Here is a 22,847-nt window from a genome sequence, read left to right on the forward strand (position 1 = left end):
AATTTATTAAAGTAGTGACAGTCTCATCCATCACTTTTCGATTTCTCATAGCACAACAAATCGAAATTGCTCAATGCTAAACATTACGTTTCAACTTTTGTTCGACAGATAATTACGGCGTGTGACGACGACGCAATTATGAAGGCCCAAATATACTTCGTTTTCAACAAGAAGATATTGTGAAGATATCTTGAAGGCGTCAGTCGCGATCAGCCTTACTTGTTGTGTTGTACGCAACCTTTGCGGAAACTCGCGCAACCTCAAGACTTCTGATTCTTCCGGGAAAGGAAACACCCCTGCGAGTTTGAAACCGGGTTACCCGGAACCCGCACGGGGGAGGGAGAAACTAAGAAGGTTCACGCGAGCCTGGACGAACGTAGACGATCGATCGATTACCTCCTTGGAGGAAAAGGAGAAGGCGGAAGAGGAGAACAACAAGAGCGCGGAATAATCCAGAGTGTTTTTCTCATAGGGGAAGAATCGCATTGCTTTTAATCCGCAGGTACAGCAGGAGATTTGCGTGTCGAGTAATAATCATTTAAAATAGAACGAAATTCTATCCATATTTTATGTCCATTTAATTGAGTTAATTGGGTAGCACTTTAGATATCCAATTCTAAGAGTTTTGGATTCAGATAGAAAAAGGAAAAGGACTTTTTATTTGGATATATATTTTATTATTACCCGTAAACATTGGAAAGCAGAAGAGAATAGCACTGCACATTCCTTCTGACACTTTATGAATTGCTTAAACATTTAATTCTAACATAGCACTCTCGTGGGTTAAAAGGGTCAATTACTACAGAACTCACAAACGTTTATTATAGCTCATTTGTTCATTCTTTTTCATACGAATGCTCTTATTATACATTCCTTTTTATAACTGATCTCAATAAATGGCTAATATTTTAGCTTGTTTCTTTTTTTTTTTACATCATGAGTTAAAGATGGTAACGAGATGAAGCATTACAGTTTATCGCATATAACTTCAAGTAGCGTTTCTCTCTTTTAAACTGAATAGGGAATTACGATCCGTTTTACAGTCTACTAATTACTGCCTTTGAGAAGCCCAAACAATCGAACGCGAACGAGGCCGTGTGGGTAGGCGAGGAAAAAGTGGACGAAGGAGAATAGGGACAAGCTCGCAGGGTCGACTATCAATCGTCGATCAATCAAAGAAAACGAAAGTGGTGGTCGGGGCGGCACGTGGGGATAAAGTCGGGAACGTTCAACGGGAGGCTTTCAAACGCGCGGTGTTCAATGAGACAAGGAGATGAAGACGAGGAAGTCGCTGCTGCCGATCGTTCTGTTGTGCGTGACGATGGTGGGCCTGGCGCTCTGCCAGGAGAAAAGGTGGCCGAAAGCGGGTACGAAGTACCGAGATAAAAGTGCCAAGGGCAAATACGATCCTGATTACGCGGACAGGACTAAGGAGGAGGACTCTGAAGAGGAGCTTTACAATGATCGGAGCTCGGCGGCTACTGGTTACTACGAGTCTGGATCTTTTGATACCTCGGCCGTTTACAGGAATAACAGAGCGATCGATACCTCCAGGTATATTATCATAAGAATCAGAGATATATGAATTTGATGCCCTTTTTAATATTTTTGATATTTTTAGAGAGAGATATATGTAGTATAAAGATACTAAATTTGATATTTCTATATAAATTGGTATGTCAAATACATAAATATATTATTGAATACTTTTATTTTTATATTGAATATTTTTGGTACTTTTTTTTTTTTATATTTTATATCTCTATCGAACAACATCCTTTTAAATGTAACATACACAGGTTTTATTACTAAAGAATGTTGATCAAAAATTTTAGGAAAGAGTCGAGTTTATTGGAAAATCGATTGAATAAACCGTTTTACTTATGAACGAATTACTTGATTTTTGTGTAAACTGAACTTTTGCTCACGTTTACCCGGTATATCAGCAAATTCTTTCGTAATTGGAGAGGTACGTGATATCCGTCCGCAAATTTTCAAAACGCGGAAGGCGTCCACGTGTACGGAAATTGCTGATTGCCTCCTTGAAACGCTTTAAGCGATGAACTTTAGGTATAGCTGCTACCACGTTGACGTTTAGTCGAATATAAGTACTAAAGTGACTTTATTTTCACCAATTAATCACTCTCAAATTGATTATCACAAGTATCGCTGGCCAAGATTGCTGCGACGTCTCTACACACCGTCGCTATTAAAATTCCCTTTAATCTTCTTAGAGTTATTAGGGGCTTTTAATTGCCTTTTGCTAATTTTACTTTGCCTAACGAATAATTCGTGACACTGTGTACAAAGGGTAATAATTTAAATGCAAGTGATCCTTTTAATTCTGCGAAATGTATTTCTATTTTCCGAATGAGAAGACACTTGAATGCTAAATGAAAAATAAATTTCATTTTATTATCGTTAAATGAAGATTGTGATTTGTATCGAATCAATTAATGATTAGAATCACTGAAAAAGAAATTATTGGTTTTTTACGATAATTTCTGAGAATATTTCTATGGAATATCTTGACGATTTGAGAAAAGAATTTTCGAAAGCGCGTAAAATGTTTGCGAAAAAAGAAAAACCGAAAAGAAGATCGATAAATTTGTTCGCGTTAACAAACTTCTTTTGAATTCCTTAGAAAAACAATTGAAAGCTCAACTTTCTGTCGACTGGAAGAATTCTGTCAACATTTGAATGGTAAAACAAATTAATGAAAAACTGAATTGTTTCAGATCTACGGATATCGGGTCGAAAAACAGTCAGCAGTCTAGTCAATCGTCGAATCTGCCCAAATCGCATACGAAATCGAGCGAAGAGGTAGGACGAGAGAAAGGACGAAGGCACAAGAATATGACAATCGGAGACGGTATCTGTCAGAGCATAGATATCAGAAACAGTGTTGACACTTTCGCGGTATTAAAAGACTGCCGTGTGATCGAGGGTTTTCTGCAAATCGTATTGATCGAAAACAACACTGAGGCGGATTTCGAGAACGTTAGCTTCCCGGAGCTGAGAGAGATTACCGGTTATTTTCTTTTATATCGCGTGGAAGGTCTGAGAAGTCTCAGTAAACTCTTCCCAAATCTCGAAGTCATCAGAGGCGATATACTTCTCACGGACTACGCTTTCATGATTTATGAAATGAAGAGCATGCAGGAGGTAAAAATCATGTAGACTTTTCTGCTCGGCTTTTTATTTCTTCATCTTCTTAATTTTATAACCTTGTCTTTGTTTTCTCAAATAATAAAATTATTCCAAGTGGAATTTTAATTGGGTCATAACGGCCCGCGCATAATTTTAACGTTATCTTAAAGACGCTAACTTTCATCTAAGTAGTAAAAATGAATTTAAGATTGTATTTATTGAGTCGCGTTCAATATAAAAAAAAAAATATAAAAGATCTAGTAGAAAGATTAGGAACTTTTTGATACGCAGTTATGAGGTCATCGAATGTAATGTCAACATGTTAAAATAAATAGTATTATACGAGCACAGCTTTCGTATCGTGCGAACGCTATAAAGAATTTTTATTCGCATACACATGACGGTTGTCACGTACATTCCATATCTCAATCGTTCATTCCCACGCCGAATCAAGTCGAGTCTTGGTTTGAAAGTATAGCCCAGTATGTTGCCTAGGGCTCGGTCAAATGTTCAGGTCAAGTGATATTAATCAGTCAATCAAATTAACCAGCCATTCGACCTTTGACTCGCAATTCCACAACTAATCCCTGCGGAACTTTTTTCGCAGATCGGCCTCATCAACCTGACAAAGATATCTCGGGGTGGCGTGCGCATAGAGAAGAATCCCGCTCTCTGCTTTACAAATACCGTGAATTGGAGTCTCATTGTTTCAGCCGGCGAGAACTTCATCAAAGATAACAGAAACGAACAGAGTTGCCCGCATCATGTGAAAGGTGATAAATAGAAGTCTTAATTAGAATATCAATATTTTTTCCAAATATAAAGATTTTTGATAATAATGATTTAAAGTGTGCAATTAAACGTTATTTCTCAGAGAATTAGAAAGATGATTGCAACGCAAAAAATAATACTCCTTTAAAAATAATATTTCGCAGGATGCTCTCAATGTCCTGGCAGTTATTGCTGGACTGCCCAACGTTGTCAAAAGTTAGAGAGACCAAAGTGTCATGAACAATGTCTCGGGGAATGTTACGGTCCAAGTGATACCGAATGTTACGTCTGTAAGCATTATCGACACGAGGGAAGATGCATTGAAAGCTGTCCCCCAAATTTGTGAGTAATTTTTGCGAAAATGCAAATGACGTAAAAAAAAATAATTAAATTTTTTACTGTACTTCTCTTTTTTTTTTTTTTACCTTGCATATAAATGCAACATGAATAATGAAAGAGTTGTAATTTAAAAACTAAAATCTCTTGATTTAAAGTATGTAAATTATTTCAAGAAAATTACCAATTTTTATTAAGATTTTAATAAAGTTGAAATTCTACCTTTTTTTCTTGGCAAACATTTACTTAATAGAGTCGCTATTTTTACAATTTCTTCATATTTAGTTTTAAACTGGTACATATTAAAAAATTGTGTTAAAGTAAATTTGAGTTAAAATTTAAATTTTCGAAACATCTAATGCTGAAAATTAAGGAATTTTGAAAAGAGATGACGCTGAACAAAATTTTAAATTCAAACGAAAGATCTTACATAAAATATCTCGAAGTTGGATATTACACATTGTGTTTTAGATACGGCGTATTCAAGTTTTCAGGGCATGTCTGGCGATAAACATGCGACATTTTATCTGTAGGAAGATCTCTTATTTTGCTGTAACAATCATTTTCTGTTCACAGATACGCATATCTCTCGAGACGGTGCATCAGCAAGGACGAATGCCAAAATATGAATCATATCAGAAGATTTTCTAAATTGGAGGAGATACAAACATGGCGACCTTTCAATAATTCCTGTGTCACTCAATGTCCTGATGGTTTTGAGGATTACGTTGATGACAAAAATGTATGAGCTTCATGTGTTTTACTGCATAAAATGCAGTATATATATATATCCATATCTTTGTTATTGGCTTTTTTCTTTATTTTTTTATTTTATATTACAGATAACGAATTGTCGGGTTTGCAAAGGACAGTGCCGTAAAATCGCAAAAGGTGCTATTATACGCCATATTTCAGATGCTCAAAGTTTTCGCGGTATAACGGTAGTTAAGGGGGCTCTGGAATTTCAAATTAGAAATGGTAATCCAAATATAATGAATGAATTGGCGGATGCATTCGGTTTAATCGAGGAGATAACCGAATATTTGAAGATAACGCATTCTTTCCCGATCACATCGCTGAACTTCTTCAAGAAGCTGAAAGTGATCAAAGGTGAAAATTTAGACATTAACAATGCGAGTTTCGTGGTTCTGGATAATCCGAATCTCTCTTCCCTCTTCCCGCTATCCCAAAAAATAACGATAGAAACCGGCAGGCTGTTCTTTCATTACAATCCCAAGCTCTGTCTCTCCAAGATAGAGCAGTTCGGTAAAATGGTGAATATCACTAACTTCACAGATCTTGAGGTCCAACCAGAGTCAAATGGTGACAAAGTTGCTTGTAATATCGTTAACATAAATATCACGGTGAAAAAGCGAGAGGCGGATCACGTCATTCTGAGTTGGGACAGTTATAAGCCACCAGAAGGCCAACAGCTGCTCAACTATCTGCTAAGTTATATAGAGACCGATAACGAAAATATAACGTACGAGGCGAATGCTTGCGGTAATAACACGTGGCAGATAGTGGATGTTGGTATACCGAGTTGGAATTCCACTGTTTCGAAGTATATCACGAACTTAAAACCATATACCAAGTATGCCGCGTATGTGAAAACGTTCACAACAAGGAACAAGAATTCTTCAAGTTCCTTTGTAACTCCAGTGGGTCAGTCGAACATTATCTTTTTCCGAACGAAGAGCGCGATACCTTCGGTGCCGACGAACGTAAGCTCGATCGCAATAAGCGACAGCGAAATTCTACTCAAATGGGGTCCACCGGTGTATTCGAACGGTCCTATAGGCTACTATATGATCTCCAGCACGATTCGACTGGACGATAAGGAACTAATCGCCTCGAGGGATTACTGTGTCGATGCTTTGGTCAACGAAGCAAAGGAGATACACGAAGTGACAATTAAGACGTCGCTGATCACGAATCCTAATTCCTGCTGTTTCAAGGACGCGAAGACTTCTAAGCAATTTGAAATATTCTGCCACAAGAATATGACTATTAGCCATTTATCGCCCGGCTGGAAGGATTATTGCGTTTTTAATGACTACAATTCACCGGAGAGTAAATTTTATGATGTGACGAACAATTTATCCACTTCAACGCAGGAAGGGCAGAAAACTGCGACAGATGTTTCGGTTAACGCTGGTAACAGCATCACGAGTAGTCAATTGAATGATGAGATGTACATATACAACGTAAGTGCGCAAAATACTTCATATGTTTTGAAAAACTTGCGTCATTATTCTTTATATACCATCACAATTGCTGCGTGTGGTGTCAAAGACAGCGACGCACCAATGTGCTCAACAATTCAATATGCGAACGTCCGGACGTTGAAACGATCAAACGCGGATGATGTTCACAACGTGAAAGTCTATGTGACTAACAATACGATAATCGAAGTCATCTGGGAATCAGTTAAGGATCCAAACGCATTCACTGTCTCGTACACTATCGAGTACACAAATATGGATGTAAAGGATGCGAAAAAGAGTACCGAGTGCAAACCATACATTGGGCACAGGGAAAAATATATCCATCATTACATCAAAAACCTCAGTCCGGGTAGATATAGCCTGAGAATGCGTTCCACATCGCTAGCGGGTGATGGTTATTTCACCAATACAATCTATTTCTCAGTCGGTTTATCGGATAACAGTCGAATAATGATGGCAACGCTGTTGACTCTAGCTGTGTTAATCATTACTGTGACCGCGATAATATTCCTTATTAGAAGTCACCAGAAGAAGAGGACACAGGAGCGATTGATAGCCAGCGTGAATCCAGACTATATCGAGACCAAGTATGTCGTTGATAGCTGGGAAGTACCTAGGGAGAATGTTGAGATTCTGGAGGAGCTCGGTTTGGGTAATTTCGGCATGGTGTATCGAGGATACTTGGATGGCACCGGACAAGTAGCCATTAAAACGATCTCTGAAACCGCTAGCCAACGAGAAAAGAACGAGTTCCTGAACGAGGCCTCGGTCATGAAGAACTTTTCGACATGGCATATCATCAAATTGCTGGGCGTAGTCTCCATGGGCAATCCGCCATTCGTCATCATGGAGCTCATGGAGAATGGCGATTTAAAGACGTACCTGCGTAGGATACGCGATACTCAGATGGTGCCGAATGCGTCCAGGATAATGAGAATGGCCGCGGAAATCGCCGACGGTATGGCCTACCTGGAATCAAAGAAATTCGTACACCGCGATCTGGCCGCCCGCAATTGTATGGTGTCCAAAGACCTGGTCTGCAAGATCGGCGACTTTGGCATGGCGAGAGATATCTACGAAACCGATTACTATAAGATCGGCAAGAAAGGTCTATTGCCGATACGCTGGATGGCACCAGAGAATCTTTCCGATGGTGTATTCACATCCGATTCAGATGTGTGGTCATTTGGTGTCGTGCTCTACGAGATACTCACTCTCGCCGAGATACCGTATCAAGGTTTCTCGAACGAGGAGGTGCTGCATCACGTGTTACGCAAAGGCATGCTGAACATACCACGGAACTGTCCCGAAACCATACAGAAGCTCATGGAGAAGTGCTTCAAGTGGCGGCCCAGCGAACGCCCGACCTTCATGGAAATTGTTTCTGAGTTGGAACCGTTTCTGGGCCAGGACTTTTGCGAGAAGTCGTTTTACCACTCCGACGAGGGCATCGAAATACGTAGCCTCGGCATCAAGAAGGTCTATCACAATGCTGCGCCGATTCGATTTCATTGGGGCCACGAGACCGCGAGATGGGTGAAGGACTTCGAGGACAATGTGACGTTGCTCGATCAGATGAAAGCGGGCACCAGCCGAGGACGGATCTTCAAGAACGGCTTCCAGCACTTCGGTAATGTAACGAACTTCGAGGATGTTCCGCTCGATCGATGAGATTAGTCGGTATACCGTTGAGCGGGAAAACTCAGCGGAATGAGATGTAACTGCTTGAAACCGTCTTTGAGATCATAAAATCCGCGGAAGGACATGTAGATATTAACGTACAAACAATACTCAGGGCAATACGCGAGTGGTCTGACGAGACTGTCGGACGAAAATATGTAGATGTTACCAAGTCGCTCGCACGCTCGTTCGCTTACTTGCTCGCTCGCTCGCTTGTTCGTTCGTTCGTTTGTTCGTTCGCTGGCGTGGCGACAAGTGTTTCATGTCCTTCTCTTGTTGTGAATTAAACATAATCAGATCTTGACGGTGAATAGCAATGCAGAGAGAAAACTTCGCTGCGCGCACCGTTGCGACGGTGTATGGAAAAGATGGTGTTCGTAATAAAAGCTAAGCTATTGAACAATTAGGTAAATAAACGTAGGCGCGCAGTGTTTCATAATCGAAAGCCGTGGCTTTATAGATCCATATTTTTTTTTTCCTAAATACGCCCGAAGTTCTTTCTGCAATGTATCAACTGTTCATTCCTTTCAGGATTACTTTTCTTTGTCTTTTATATGGGCATATAAGTTAGTCCTGAAGCAACTATTCTCGAATCTTGCTCGAGCTTTAACAATATTTATAAAATCACAAGGTTGATAAAAATTTAATTTTTTTCACTTTTGGATGTTAGACAATCCTGATAAAAAAAAATTAGAATTTTTCCCTCTTTTTGATTGATAACAAATATATCGTTAAAAACATTATTTTTAGTCAAGTTTCCGCACTTATTTTTGTTATTTAATCGACGTAAAAAAATTCAAACGAAAATACATATATTTAAAATCATACGACATTAATCATATAATGTATTGCCAGTCTTTTTGGGAAAATTTATAAGAGACGTTTCGTATTATTTCGAATTCGGGAAATATTGTTTCAGGATCATAGCGAAAGAATGATTTCTATAAACCAGAGTTCCTTGTCACATGTGTACACACACCTGTAGCACGATATGTTACAGCGTAATCTCAAGGTTGTAAATAATTAACTCTAACTCGCAGTTCGTATATGGTAAGTTAAAATAGAACTGGATGCAATATACGCCGCGCATAGTCCTATATTACGTAATAATTTATATTGAGAAAGATAGATGAGAGAAAGTGTGTGTGTGTGTGTGTGTGTGTGTGCGTGCGTGCGTGCGTGCGTGCGTGCGTGCGTGTGTGTGTGCGTGCGCGCGTGTGTGTGTGTGTGTGTGTGTGTGTGTGTGTGTGTGTGTGTGTGTGTGTGTGTGTGTGTGTGTGTGTTTTAAAAAAGACAAACTTCACCCTCGCATGTAAATAAAGTCATAAGTCTCTTCTTCAAGAGTTGCGAGTACCTCGTAGGTAAATTATTGCAATAAGAGCGTGTCAACAATCCACGATCCACAATTTTCACAATAAAGTAAACGTGACAGATAAGAAAGGGGAAAGACTAATAGGCACAAATTAGGGGCCTACTAATCTGATCACGTTTCAGTTTCCTGCACGATACAGAATTGTAGATTTTGACGTTTCAGTCTCGGATTTTACGGATACGGAATCGAATGACGTAAATAATCAATAGGTAGTAATGACAAACTAGGTGATATATAAACGCAATACATTGAAATCGCTGGGATGGGTCTTGTCGATCATCAAGATATTCTATTCTGTTTTCCTCGGTTTTCATCTCTGTATTTTTCCTTTGTTTGCCTTATTCATCATAAGTCAATATTACTGCTTCAAGCGTAAAACGCTTTGTATCTAATCGCGCTTTTGTTTGTTTTCGTTCCAATTTAAATTTCGTTACGATTTCGTATCTTAAAACACAAACGATTATCATTTCGAATAGAGATCAGTTAAGCCTACGAAATGATGCACTTATCTGCACGAAATATATCTTGAGATTCGACAAATAAATTTCTCGGCAGTGTGTAAGAACGGCAAGCCAAAAATAACACACGATTCGCAAGTTCATCAAACAAAACTAACAAATAAATAAATAATACAACTCGAATCAAAGTCATTTGAATATTGCAAAATTTTGAAAAAAGATACGAAAGTATCTTCCATTGTACGAAAAGCAATTAAAATAATTAAAAGAAAAATTTTAACAAAATTAATATTCATGCTGCGTATCACTATCGCGAGTATTTCTATTTAGGCGAGAATTTTAATTTTCTTTCTTATAGTACAAATATTTTGAACATTCTCAAGATACAAGATTCGTTTCAGTTTGATAAAATTTATCCATTTCTACAGATTTCAGAGAGAGAAAAAGAAAAAAGTATGTTGCGTATATAGAAATAATAGAAGAGTGCTTTTGACAAAAGAAAGTATAACATTGAATTTTTTTAAGATATATCATATTCGCGTTGCTAGGTGACTGTTTAGTATAAAAGTTATCTCGTTGTCCTAGTAAGAGAGCAGAGCCAATCTTTCGGTATTTCATAGTAATGAAAGGCGTGCTGCAGAGTAACGAGAGAATACGAAAACGAACATACCATTTAGAAAAATCAATTGAAGGATCGCGTCTCGATGTCAAAAGAGAAGTCATTATTGAAGAGAAAGAGAAAGAAATAAAAAAGGAATACATACGCATCGGTAGCATTGGTTGATGAAAGAGAAAGTGCTAAATGTAAAATATGATAGATCCAAAAAGTATTTTGATATAATAAAATTCTCGAGACACAAACACGTTTCGGAAGATGTAAACGTGATCAGTTCAATTTCTGACACAGTTGCGACTCGGGTTGACCAACCAAAAGCGAACTGTATGTGAAACTGTACGCGAAACTTCGAAGAGACTCGAATATTCGGGGAATTTCACAATACGGATTTCTCCCGTAGATTGAGTTCGCAAATAGGCTTTCTAACTGTTTCGTTACCCCTTCGTCCGAGTAATAATGGGTCGCGCGCAGCAAGGACTGAGTGTACAGTAATTAGTAATAATGATCGGCTTAATTGCTACGCGTATCGCGGCGGAGCAACTTGAATCAGTCCTTCCCTGAATAATCCCGAACTTAGCATTTCAGATTACGGTTTCTCTGAATGTCCAAGTGTTAAAGTCGCGAATGATATAATATCAGTTGAATCTCTTTGTCCGGCGTGACAGGCAAATCGGCTTATAGTAGAAAGAGGAGTCGTATAAAGCGCGTAGAATTCCGATTTCACGCTGTACTCTACTTGCTCATTTAACTCTTTCACTTTAAAAAATAGAACATGTACTAAGCGTTTTTATAATGATATAGTAAAATGGAAAACCATTAAAACTATACATATAAACTCATGTTTCTGATTCATAAATCATTTCTGAGATGCGTGCATAAGCGGGATAGACGTGGAAATATGAATGAACGGTCTCTGTAATTCGATACGGAGTTCATGCAGATAAAATTTTCGCACAGATAAAATTTGCTTATGTAAAAATATAATGTAATCTGCGATTACCGTTGCATTTTTATCTCGAGCAGAGACATGTATTAACATTCGCTCTTTGGAAACGACTCGAATTAACAGAACTGATTATCAACTATTTATCTGCTTGTTTCTACGGATGCTGAACACGCGTATTGTAAATATATGCAATATATTTATATATATGTATATATATTGCAATATGTTTATACATATATATATTTTTTCGATTTAGCTGCATACGCATCAGGAAAGAAAGCCGCGCGGCATTCACTACACGTATAGCAATACAATTAGCATTTTCGCTACAATAATGCTTCACCGTGCATTACGAGAATAGTGGCAAGTACCGTTGACGACGTTAATAAAGTTTAGACGATTGTAAAGTTTAACGTAGTCGTAACGTAGAAGCTCCGCTCTCAATGTTCAATCTCGAGATTTCGTCCGAGTGGCTAGAATAACCCTTAAACGACGGTACGACGCGTTTCTCGCATCGTTTAGATGCAACTATGATCATTCTATCACATTTCTCTATACGAATTATTTATGCTGTATACATACACACACATATATATATATATATATATATATATATATATATATGCCATTTTTAATACTTAAGAGACGTTAACATTTTATCAATGCCCTCGTAACAATTATATTCCTACTACATCGTCATTATAAAAATAATATATATATATATATATATATATATATATATATATATTTAAGTACATATTTATTCCTATTAGAGATTATATTTTATATTGTACGCTCTTAGACTTAGATTCGCTTTTCCTTTGAGATAGCAAAACGCGTCGTACTACATCGTACACTATCATCGACTGCTTTCTCCACGAAGCTCTCACTACTGAAGGCACACCATAATCAGGGTCTTAGGAAATAGGATATCACTGCATCAGGTTCCTATCTTCTTTCCGCAAAGAAAAAGCAAGCGTTTTCTCAACGCGTCATGATACAGCAGTAATATTAAAGGAGCGTAAAAATAATTTCGTAGGTGTTATTTTGTCGCTATTCTTTTTATCACATGTGCACCGCTACCGATAAGATTAATTCCAGTTGAGATATTTCGACGGTTTAAAGGGAGCTACTTGAATCGATGGAACTATTTTATCGAATATCACATTCTCGCAGAACAAGAGACGCGCTGACCTGGATAAATAATGGTCTGAAGTTTGAAGTTTATTGTTCGCGCTTGTGCATTAAGGAAAATTTTTGATTAAAAATAGATGAACCGTAGATTCTGATTATATCAATCAGAATTCTAGTTCATCTGGATGATCGATTATTATGACTAGAATTCTGAGTGGTATGATCAGAATCTACTGGTTTGTTCATTTTTAATCAGAAACTTTTCTTAGTGCAGAAATATGTGATTGCCATCTCATACAGCATAAAATATTTATGAATCATTTTACATGAGATAATTACATGTTAAACATATTTTTGAAGTACTACCAGATCGTATATAGATCAAATGAAAATTAGTCGCGTAAAACATTTTAAAATATTGCATAAAAATATTTCACAAAAATATTACACAAATATTTTAAGGCAAAGATATTTCAAAAATTCTGATATTCTGGATATATATATATATATTATATTTATTATTTTAGAGAGATTTCTTGAAAAATTTCTGAAATATTTCAATCTTGCGATGAAATATTTTGAAAATATGTTCTGCTGTGTGAGCTGATCAAAACAGGCAACCAATATTAAAGCTTGGATGAAAAATTACGTGCGAATATAACTAAAATTACTACTTGCGTCCTTAATAAGTGCCATGCACGTTGTGTGCTAAGTTTCTTTCGGGATTTTTCAAGCTTGTACACTGAAGTGAATTCTGTTTGTCGAGTATTCCGTTACTCACTACCCCGGAAGTCTTGAAACGCCAGAATGGGAGCATCGATTCCCTTCGGGGAAAAGGAATATCTCGATTGAGGTCGGAGAATCTCGAATAAATTCTTCCTTGATAAAAGACGCGTCTTCTTTCAACAGTGCAAACCGATATCTGAATATTAGCAAAATTCGATACGTTTAGCAATCAATTATATTTAAGAATCGCTGGATTATTTATATGCGCAAATCACCCGTTAAGAGCAGAATATTCATTGAAATTCCACGCCTCGCGTCACAAAATTGCTTCTCATTTTTCTTGTTTAGTAAATCTCCATAGAAGATCGATGCTGCTCAAAAATTATGAAGGCTGGTTGGTGACGCGTGTCGAGAATGAAAAGAAGAAAAAAAGAAAGAAATCTAACGGCACATTGATAGTAAGAACGTATGAATCATCGTGCTGAAGGCGCAACAATTCAAGGATTTACGTCGAGTCACTTCTCCACTTGTCGCTACATCGTTTGTTTGAAGACAAACAAATCATCACACTAGTTAATCTCGTAGAATATGGTTAAATTACATTGCGTATACGTATTATTCTAATTTTTACGGTCATATCTGAATACGAATCATTCTGAAGGCTACGTGTGATCGGAAGCATCTACAATTGTTCGAATTATCGAGTCATTGAATCGATGAATCCAAACGAGAAAACGATCGCTGAACTATTATAATCTTATTTGCTTATTACATTGATTACTTTGGTGCTGTCGAAATACTTATAACAAATAACCATCAAAATACCATATGAAATTTTGAATAATATTAATATTTAACAAATGACAACATAAAGTAAAAAATATACAATTCATAGAATAAAGTTTTATTTAATTATATTCAATATTTAATTATATATACTCAAGTGAGACGTAAGAGAAACTCGCAATTCTACTCACGACATCTAAACCGGATATCTTTGTTCACCATATTTCGTATTCTTTTCATATCTTGTCACACAATCAGCATTACAATTTAAAATATAGAGAATTCGGAGTATCTTAGAGACAAAACGTAAATATCATCTATTCTCATTATATATAAATGTTAAAAAGAAATACTTTACAATTAAGATTATATTTGATCAAATAGTAACAAATGACCTATCTAATTAAAAGATTATGTATATGCTGACCTACCAAAAATAATACTAGGATAAATGAAAATATAATCAACTAAGTACAATCGAGAGCAAAAATGCCTAGTTCTAATGTAATGAGATTGAACTGCCCCTCAGCTTTTATCCAGTAAATGTTAATGATTGAGCAGATTACTGGAAAAAAACAAGATTCAAGATGAACTTTCAGTCCTCACGACATCTAAACCGGACACCTTTGCTCTTCATTGGTACATTTCGTATTCTTCGTATTTCATCTTTTTATCAATTAGCATTCTAATAATAAAATAAAACATAGAAAATTCGGAGTAGCTTAGAGATGTCGGATATCTGACAACATAAATATCATCTGTTTTAATATATTATATATAAACGTTAAAAAGAAACAAATTAGTTACTCAACATTTGTTACGTATTTATGATAATGAAAATTCTACTTAATTCTACGGCGTACACAGCCGCAGTAGAATTAAGCTACACAAAAATTGCAGATAACATATTAAATGATAAACAGTAAATTTCGAAAATGTTTAAGAATTTCAAACAAGCTAAAGGTCTGGTAATTTAACCATTTTGCCCTAATCGCGAACAGTTTAACTGAATGGATTATATATATTGAATATAATTTTAATAATTTAATCGAGAATATAACGAGAATGTCAACTCTTATCTTCGTTACGCACAACTGTATTTATTTATTCAGACACATATTTTCAGCTTCATGCCTCCTTTTACCGATAGCGTGTAAAATCATTCTATTCGATCCCGGCTAGTCGTAATAAAGCGAAATATTTATTCATACGCGGATCCGCCGTTTGGCAAAGTCAAATATGTATCAAAAGTCACAAAATCCAAGCAATCGCGCGATCACCACGGACGTATCGCCGCTTCTTGTCCTCGTATCATGAAAATTGTAACATAGATAAAATATTCGGAGACATATTTTTTCCAGTTCTAGTAATTCTAGTTGTACATAGGAAGTCATATAGTCACTCCGCGTATAGTAATTAACTTAGTAAAGTAAATTACGAGATTGCGCGTAGAATAGAATATTTTTCGCGATTAATTTCATTCATATATCTTTCAGTATCCCTCGGACGAAAGGAGCAGCGCGATATCGTTGTGGCCTATATATTTTCTACGTTGAAATGTAAAAAAAGGGAAGGAATGTAAGCATTTGAGCTCCTTACCATCGCGGCAATGCAAGCCTGTACATAGGAAACTAGGAACGTTAGACGAATAGATTAGTCGATTAGACGAGTAAATAAATAATACGTAATTTGTAGACCATTTTAGTATAATGTCTTACGAGGCGGATGAGAAGGAAGGAAGGAGGAAAACCAATTTTCATAGGTTTCCTCGAAGTTTACGCTAATATCGAGAGCGGACGGATGGTTATTAATGACGAGAAGTAGAAAGGGAGGAGAGCGAAAAGGAGGAACATTTTCGTTCGTTTATTCTCGTCGATTCATGTTTCTCTTTCCCTGAGAACTGCCGTGACTGGAACAGGCGTACTCGATCGTTTCGCCGTTGTAATTGCCTGGCGATCTGGCAGTATTTCAGGGAGCCTTTAGTTAGAGAATTAACAGCCGATTAATATATTGCATACCTAATAATCGACTACGAGTCTCGAGTGGTCCAATCGACTAACACTATTGATAATATATTAATGGTACGCACGTATACTGTATTAATGTACACTTGTATTGTATCCACACGCGTTGTTATGAGCTTGCGTATGAACATCCAATCTGTATAATTATCACGTAAGACGTCTTATCCTTAAGTATACGCTAGGAAATCCCCGGACCGCGTAAGATTTGTAATTTTAAGGAGTATTTATTGACAATTCTTTACCTTCGTAGCTTCCCCGTATCGCGCTATCATCACTTGTACAGCACTTTAATTCACATTAGTTAATTAACCATATGTAATTAAGTATGTACGATTAAAGTATAATAGCTTTTTAAGCTCAATTCATAAGTCCGCGCTATTAATCGGAGCGAATCGCGGAGTAACGCCGTTCTTCAGTCTTTTTTTTTGTGTGTTATTTGCTTCGGGAAATAATGCGTGCACAATGATATAATTTGAACACCGCCATGACGTAAGGATGATACACAAAGTCCATAGCTGCAACATAAACTCGTATGTTTATAAAAAGATTGACTAACTTATTCTTATACCGTCGTTGTTGCTTTGTATTGAACCCTCGACGAGATCGATCCAACGACATACGTACAACAAACAAACTGCCATTACTTTTAAGTCTGATAAGATCCTCCGGTAAATATGCAGTGCAATCGATAATATATAGAAAAGTAATGGAATACATAAGAAAAGAATCTTGGTAGAAATTTAATGCGGTTCTCGATTGATTATTCTAGTTTTTTTTACTTCTTTTTTATGCAATAACTGCATTAAAAGCGTTATTAATACACAGAAAAGAAGTATAAAATTTGACGTCAATTACTTAGCAGTAAAAAGACAATAAATAGATACAGTCTGTCTAGTAAGATCGTGGCCTATCTGAAAGAAAAATCGTTTATCAACTTTGAATTTATATTGATTGTATTCAGTAGTATTATGGCCAAAATGCATTTACATTAATAAAGAATCCAGTCGCTACCTGCGTCTATAATAGACTGACATTCTTTCCACTAAAGAAATCGCATATTCACGCAAAGACCTCTAGATTCGTTGAATTTCGCTTTGAAGTTGATGTCGGTCTTCCACAAAGTTTCCTCTTGATGAGTGATCACACATTTTCAACGGGATTTGCATCGGGTGAAGGCCAGTGGAGTATCTCGATGTCATTTCCGTTTTTCCAGGATGTGCAGAACCAACTTCGATATTTGGGATCATTATTCTCCTGAAGTACCAATCTTTATCTTTACTGATAAACCAGCAGACCAAAGTTTTTTGGTACTTTTTGGTACTTTTTAACATTTTCTCAGCATTCAGATTGTCAGTAAAGAGATAAAGTCTTCGAATCGCACGACTGTTTTTTCATTTTTGTCGGTATAGGCCACGTTCTGATATAAATTGTCAACGGTTTTTGTCTCTAAATAACGTTGCACGAACGACTTTGATTTTTCCATATATCTAACCGCAGCGGATTTTTGGTCCTTTTGGATGAGAACACAAGAACACACTACTTCGAAACGAGACGCGTAGACAATACTCATTTTAAAAACTGTTTATTTTAACACAATTCCAACAGCAACGAATACTTTGCTTATAATGCATGCAGCACAAAGATGATACTTATCGACAAAAAAAAATTCCGAGTATATCTTTAATCAACTGTGAGTAAACCCTACCACGCTCTTACTAGACAGATTGTAAACATACTCATATCGCTACATTTCGTCAATGGCAAGATTATTAACCTAAACTTAAGTTGTCAACTTAAAGAATTAGGAAGTGTCGAGTAACTACACGCTTTGTGCTGACTTGTGATCTGTCGACTTGTGATCTGTGGTCCGGAATCCCATTTGCATCCTACTATGCTTAAGAAACTGAATTTCGATTTATGGATTAAAAGAGACTTATTAATAGGAAATCTCTTCTCGTGTATGAAGAAATATGAGTGAAAAACAGAATTGGTACAAGAAATTGGTTGAGTGTCTTTGTGTGATATTGTCCAAGAGTAAGGCAAAAGATATCTCTATTTGTCCTAATCTAAGGGATTGTATTTAAAAAAAGAAGCTTAAATGATTAATACCTCGCTTCTCGGGGACAAAACTACTATCACTATTTTCTGCCAGATTCTTTTGTTTCATATAAAAACGCATTTAATGAGTATAATTTTATTGATATTGGCGCTGAAGCCGCTAATAATAATAATTGCCTAACTATTTTACCTAGTTGCTAATGTGCAATATTTTTATACATCAAGAGAAAACAATAATATTAGATAACTGATTGAGTGTTCAGTCAAACCAAATAAATTTCTACTAGGGAATATTGTATATTAATATGTTTTTTTATAATTTTTAAATAAATTTTAACATTTTTGACTGCCATGCGACCTATATCTGGGTAGCACAAATTTCCACAAAGGCCTGATCATTTATGAAATACAGTTATTTACTAGATTAAAAACAATTTTACTAAATATTTAAGGCATTAAAGAGATTATATAAATTATATTAAGACAGAAAGCAAAATAGACAGTAACAGAAAGTAAAATATAATATAGATTTATTAAGTTCAATATTAAAATTTGGCAGTCAAAGATGTGAAAACTAAATCCGTTCAAACAAATCGATACTCATCCCGTTTTTTTCAATTTTTTTCTTTTTACAATACTGCATATTTGCCAAATCGTTATACTCTCTCACGTGGTCTCATTTTTGAAGTAGTACTGATTGTGCATTTTATGACAGGAGTTATAATTTGATTTATAATAAAGACGAATAACAATTTCAAATAGAACAATGCTTTTGCTGTAACAGTAAAAAAAGTAGATACTGATTGAACAATTTCATTCAATTTTAAAACCTGGCTGGAATGTCGGCTTCGTTTTGCTGAATACAATGCTCGATTCGTGTATGTATGTCGTTGATCGCGTCGTATCGAACATTTAATTCTTGTCATGGCACGTCCAAATTTCTCGAATGGCGTAATTTCGGCGAACATTAACATCCATAGCTTACCAGAATTTCAACTGCTATTTCGACGAGTTCGATTTTCCCCGCAATTGAACAGGATAACATGCACGCGAATCGTCGCGTTTATATTGTCGCTGAATTGCGGATATTGTTACCATTACATCATTGGATGTCAATCTTGTCAAATTAGTCAAATTTATGTACTTCTGTACAATAATTCATCATAAGAATCATAAAAAAGGAAATAACGAATGCATTTGAAATTTTACAATTAATTACAGTTAATCTTCTAAAAATTTGATATATAAATTTCGAACGATTAAACTTTTTGATTGTTTTAGATTTACCACTAAATAATAAATATATCAAGATTCTATTTATGAATGTTCGATTGGGAAAACAATCTGATCGAAATATTTTGAACAAATTAAGAAACAACGCTTGCATTCACACTGTCTGTTACATATTATGTAACAAGCAAAATCTGTCGGAATTAGATCGGCTGGAAATTTTTGATCATTACGAACTACAAAAGAGGAATTGCGCGAGCTGAAAAGTCCGAAATAGTTCCGGTTAATTATCATTCTAATTGCAGTACTGATTGCATGACCACATATGTGCACCATGTACCTAATTTTTACGCATGAGAACTCCAATGGACTGATATTGAAGACTTTAGCTTTAAATTAGCCATCGTCCTCGATGGTTTCTTTCCTTTCCTTCCTCGCATCGATTACATTGCATGTTCACAAAACGCGCAAGAAAAATATCGACATACAGATTGTCCTAATCAAATGATATACGTAAATATTATACGAGATGAATTATTAATGTCACGATAATAAGTTTTATAATATTTATTGCTGACCTGAAGAACTGAGAAAAAAATCATTGCACGATTTTATAAGACTCCTTAATTAATATCGTATATATTATTGTAGATTAAAGATTATCGAAGGAACGATTTAATTTGCTATATAATTTACAGCAAAAGTTGTAAAATTTATTTTGCGCCTTAAAATCATGCGACTAATTTTATATATTGAGAATAGACTGTTATTTTTATAATAAAGATGAATTTAAAAAACTGCAAAAATTTAATTTACACAGTTTCTCATTCCTAAATTATTCAAATTAATCAATTTTTCGTTTAAAAAGGTGTCTGTAATTTGATGAAGAAGATTCCATTATTAATTTTAACTTTTGTCGTAAATCGTGTAATGATAATGTTGGTGCTTAAATTGTTAAAGAAAATTGGAATATGAGGAAAGTTAGATTACACTATTAACGTTTCCTGGGACACTGGAAAATTCATTGCTCACGGAAACTCATGATATATACTCTGCGAATTTCTTCGAATTAATTCTATTTTGTGGTTACTTCTTTTGCTATTAAAGTTAAGCAAACTAATTGTTAGAACAATATTCCACGATGTATACGCATATTTGTTTCTTAAAATATATATTGATGGCTTTAAGAAGTTTTATGAGAGAGAATGAGAGAATGTGTGGGAATGAGGAGAGAGAGAGAGAGAGAGAGAGAGAGAGAGAGAGAAATTGATTTTAAATAGAATTACATTTGTAAAATTTGAGGACGAAAGGGACGTAATTGTGTAGAATTTATACTTGAATAAGATTATTTCACTAATCGAATTATTAATCCAACTTGATCCGCGGATCTAGTTCTAAGTTGTAAAAAGAAAATTAATTTTATGATCCCCAGATGCTATTCTTCGTGCTCAAAGGCATTTGAATTATTAAAATATATTAAAATATGGGACAATATATATTTCTTGCGCATTATATAATACTTTTTTACGTTGTAATACTTCTGTCGCGCGCCTGCACAATCAGTGATCTCATTGCAAAAGTAAGTATCTGTTTTTATTTACACATTTCTTTATAATTATGTATCCGCATAAAGCGTACGACGAATAAGAAAAGTCATTTAACTTCTTATTACGAAGAGAATATTTAAGGCGCGCCAACTTCGCGAACAGATGGAAAAACATCTTCTCGTATTTTAAAGAGGGAAAAATACGCAGCTTATAATTTTAAAATCGAGTAATGACTCATACAAACGGTTACGAATTGATTTACGGACCTGTCTGATTTTTCGATTTATGGGCTTGAAGTTTACGATGATTTCTTGCCTGCATTAAGTGTTCACAAAGATTTACGACGAATCTCCTCGACGAAAATAAAAGCGACCGTGGCTTCGAAAAAGGAAAAATTGTGCGTAAAACACATCCAAGCTTTCGTCCTTGTAATTTCTCGCGTGAATTATTTATTAAGATTTACACTACAATTGAATACCTGTGTGTGTATTTCCCCCTCACTTTTCACGATACTCTTATACAATTCATGCTATTTGGGATGCAACTCGATTTTCACACTCGATTGAACCAAACGTTAAATTTTCTGTGTCACTACCTTCTTAATGGGAAAATGCTTTTAGCAAAAGAGCGATTATGTTTCCTATTGAGATATTTATCAATGAAATGAAGTCAAGTTGAATGCATTATTGCAGAGTAATGCAGAATGACAAGTTATATAAGAAGTAATGAAATAGTGACACAGTTCTGTAAAATATATCGCTATTATCGCAAATGTTCTTCGATAAATAAATACATTATCCTCTACATATATCCTTACATGTAAACGTACTGCATTTACGTGGCCATCATGGCTTTCCAGTACGTGTACTAGTTGTCCGAGTTGTCAATGAAAATGTCAATCATCCTTTCGCAGACGATAAAAAAATAAAAATCAATTCGACTGGAACGTAATTATTCGAGGCATTCTTTCCGTGACGTGGAAAGCCAAGATTATGGCCTGTGCTCTGAAGAGAAAAGATATTTATTCCTAATAAATAAATAAACTGGAAAAAAAAATAAAAAAAAGGAAGGGAATGAAAATCCTGCCATACCTGCGTCTTCCACGAGAGAGACTACAACAAACATTATCCTAAAGTAGTATAACATTTACGTATCTATATACCGTAAGTTAAATTATTCACTATCTTTGAGAGATGCGTACCAGTGATCGGGAATCGATGACATGTACAGAGTATGCTGAGTGAGAGCGTGTGTTTCATGTATATCGAAATTTCATGCGCTCGCGTTAAGACCAACGGTGCGCGTAACTTGTTATTGAATTCTGATATATCTTTAGATTAGAACAATTAATTGCAGCATATATGGACGGAGAAATTACGAGGACGAGATTTATCGATTTTACTCGCGTATTTTATCCTTTCTTGTATTAATTCTTCGCTTGACGCTCTCCGTGCGAACAAAAGATTAAAAAAAAATTGACGTTTCTTCTTTATCACGTAGAAACTTCATAATGAAGTCTTGTACTAGGATAAAAATTATCGTCGAAGCTGTAATCGCTCTGTAAACTGAGCCTGCGTGGTTTCCCGCAGTCGAACACTGTAAACACAAATGTACATACTTACACTGCACTAATTTAGTATTGCCGCTAAGTATTACAACTAGTCACATAAGCCAAAAGTTTGTTACTCTCGCAGAAGTTTTCTTTTTTTCAGTTTTGTAAAATAAAGGAGATGAGAAAAACCCGAAGAATGTCACAATTGCGTTTCTTTAGATCTTCTCACCTTC

The 22,847-nt window shown here is 35.8% G+C and overlaps 2 protein-coding genes across 2 annotated transcripts in view; both read left to right on the forward strand.

The window, feature by feature from the left end:
- Ugt50B3 (UDP-glycosyltransferase family 50 member B3) overlaps positions 1-411 on the forward strand; it is a 75,640-nt gene extending 75,229 nt beyond the window's left edge. Inside the window, exon 9 of the mRNA XM_087402974.1 lies at positions 109-411. The gene's annotated coding sequence lies outside the window, so the exon portion shown is untranslated. The remainder of the gene's footprint in view (positions 1-108) is intronic.
- Positions 394-22,811, forward strand: LOC105150957 (insulin receptor). Its single transcript, XM_087402973.1, has 7 exons — positions 394-502; positions 1,022-1,554; positions 2,739-3,165; positions 3,758-3,923; positions 4,086-4,263; positions 4,834-4,999; positions 5,100-22,811. The coding sequence occupies exons 2-7, from the start codon at positions 1,274-1,276 to the stop codon at positions 8,154-8,156; spliced, it is 4,275 nt and encodes a 1,424-aa protein (XP_087259099.1). The 5' UTR covers positions 394-502; positions 1,022-1,273; the 3' UTR covers positions 8,157-22,811.
- Positions 22,812-22,847: the final 36 nt, after the last annotated feature.

This window comes from Acromyrmex echinatior, chromosome 2 (assembly GCF_024713525.1).
Source record: "Acromyrmex echinatior isolate Ae372 chromosome 2, ASM2471352v2, whole genome shotgun sequence".
In the NCBI taxonomy this organism is placed as follows: domain Eukaryota; kingdom Metazoa; phylum Arthropoda; class Insecta; order Hymenoptera; family Formicidae; genus Acromyrmex; species Acromyrmex echinatior.

Coding starts and splice junctions, on each gene's coding strand:
- LOC105150957 (XM_087402973.1), top strand. CDS start 1,274: ATGAAGACGAGGAAGTCGCTGCTGCCGATCGTTCTGTTGTGCGTGACG. Junction 3,166..3,757: donor AAATGAAGAGCATGCAGGAG/GTAAAAATCATG, acceptor CTTTTTTCGCAG/ATCGGCCTCATCAACCTGAC. Junction 3,924..4,085: donor TTGCCCGCATCATGTGAAAG/GTGATAAATAGA, acceptor AATATTTCGCAG/GATGCTCTCAATGTCCTGGC.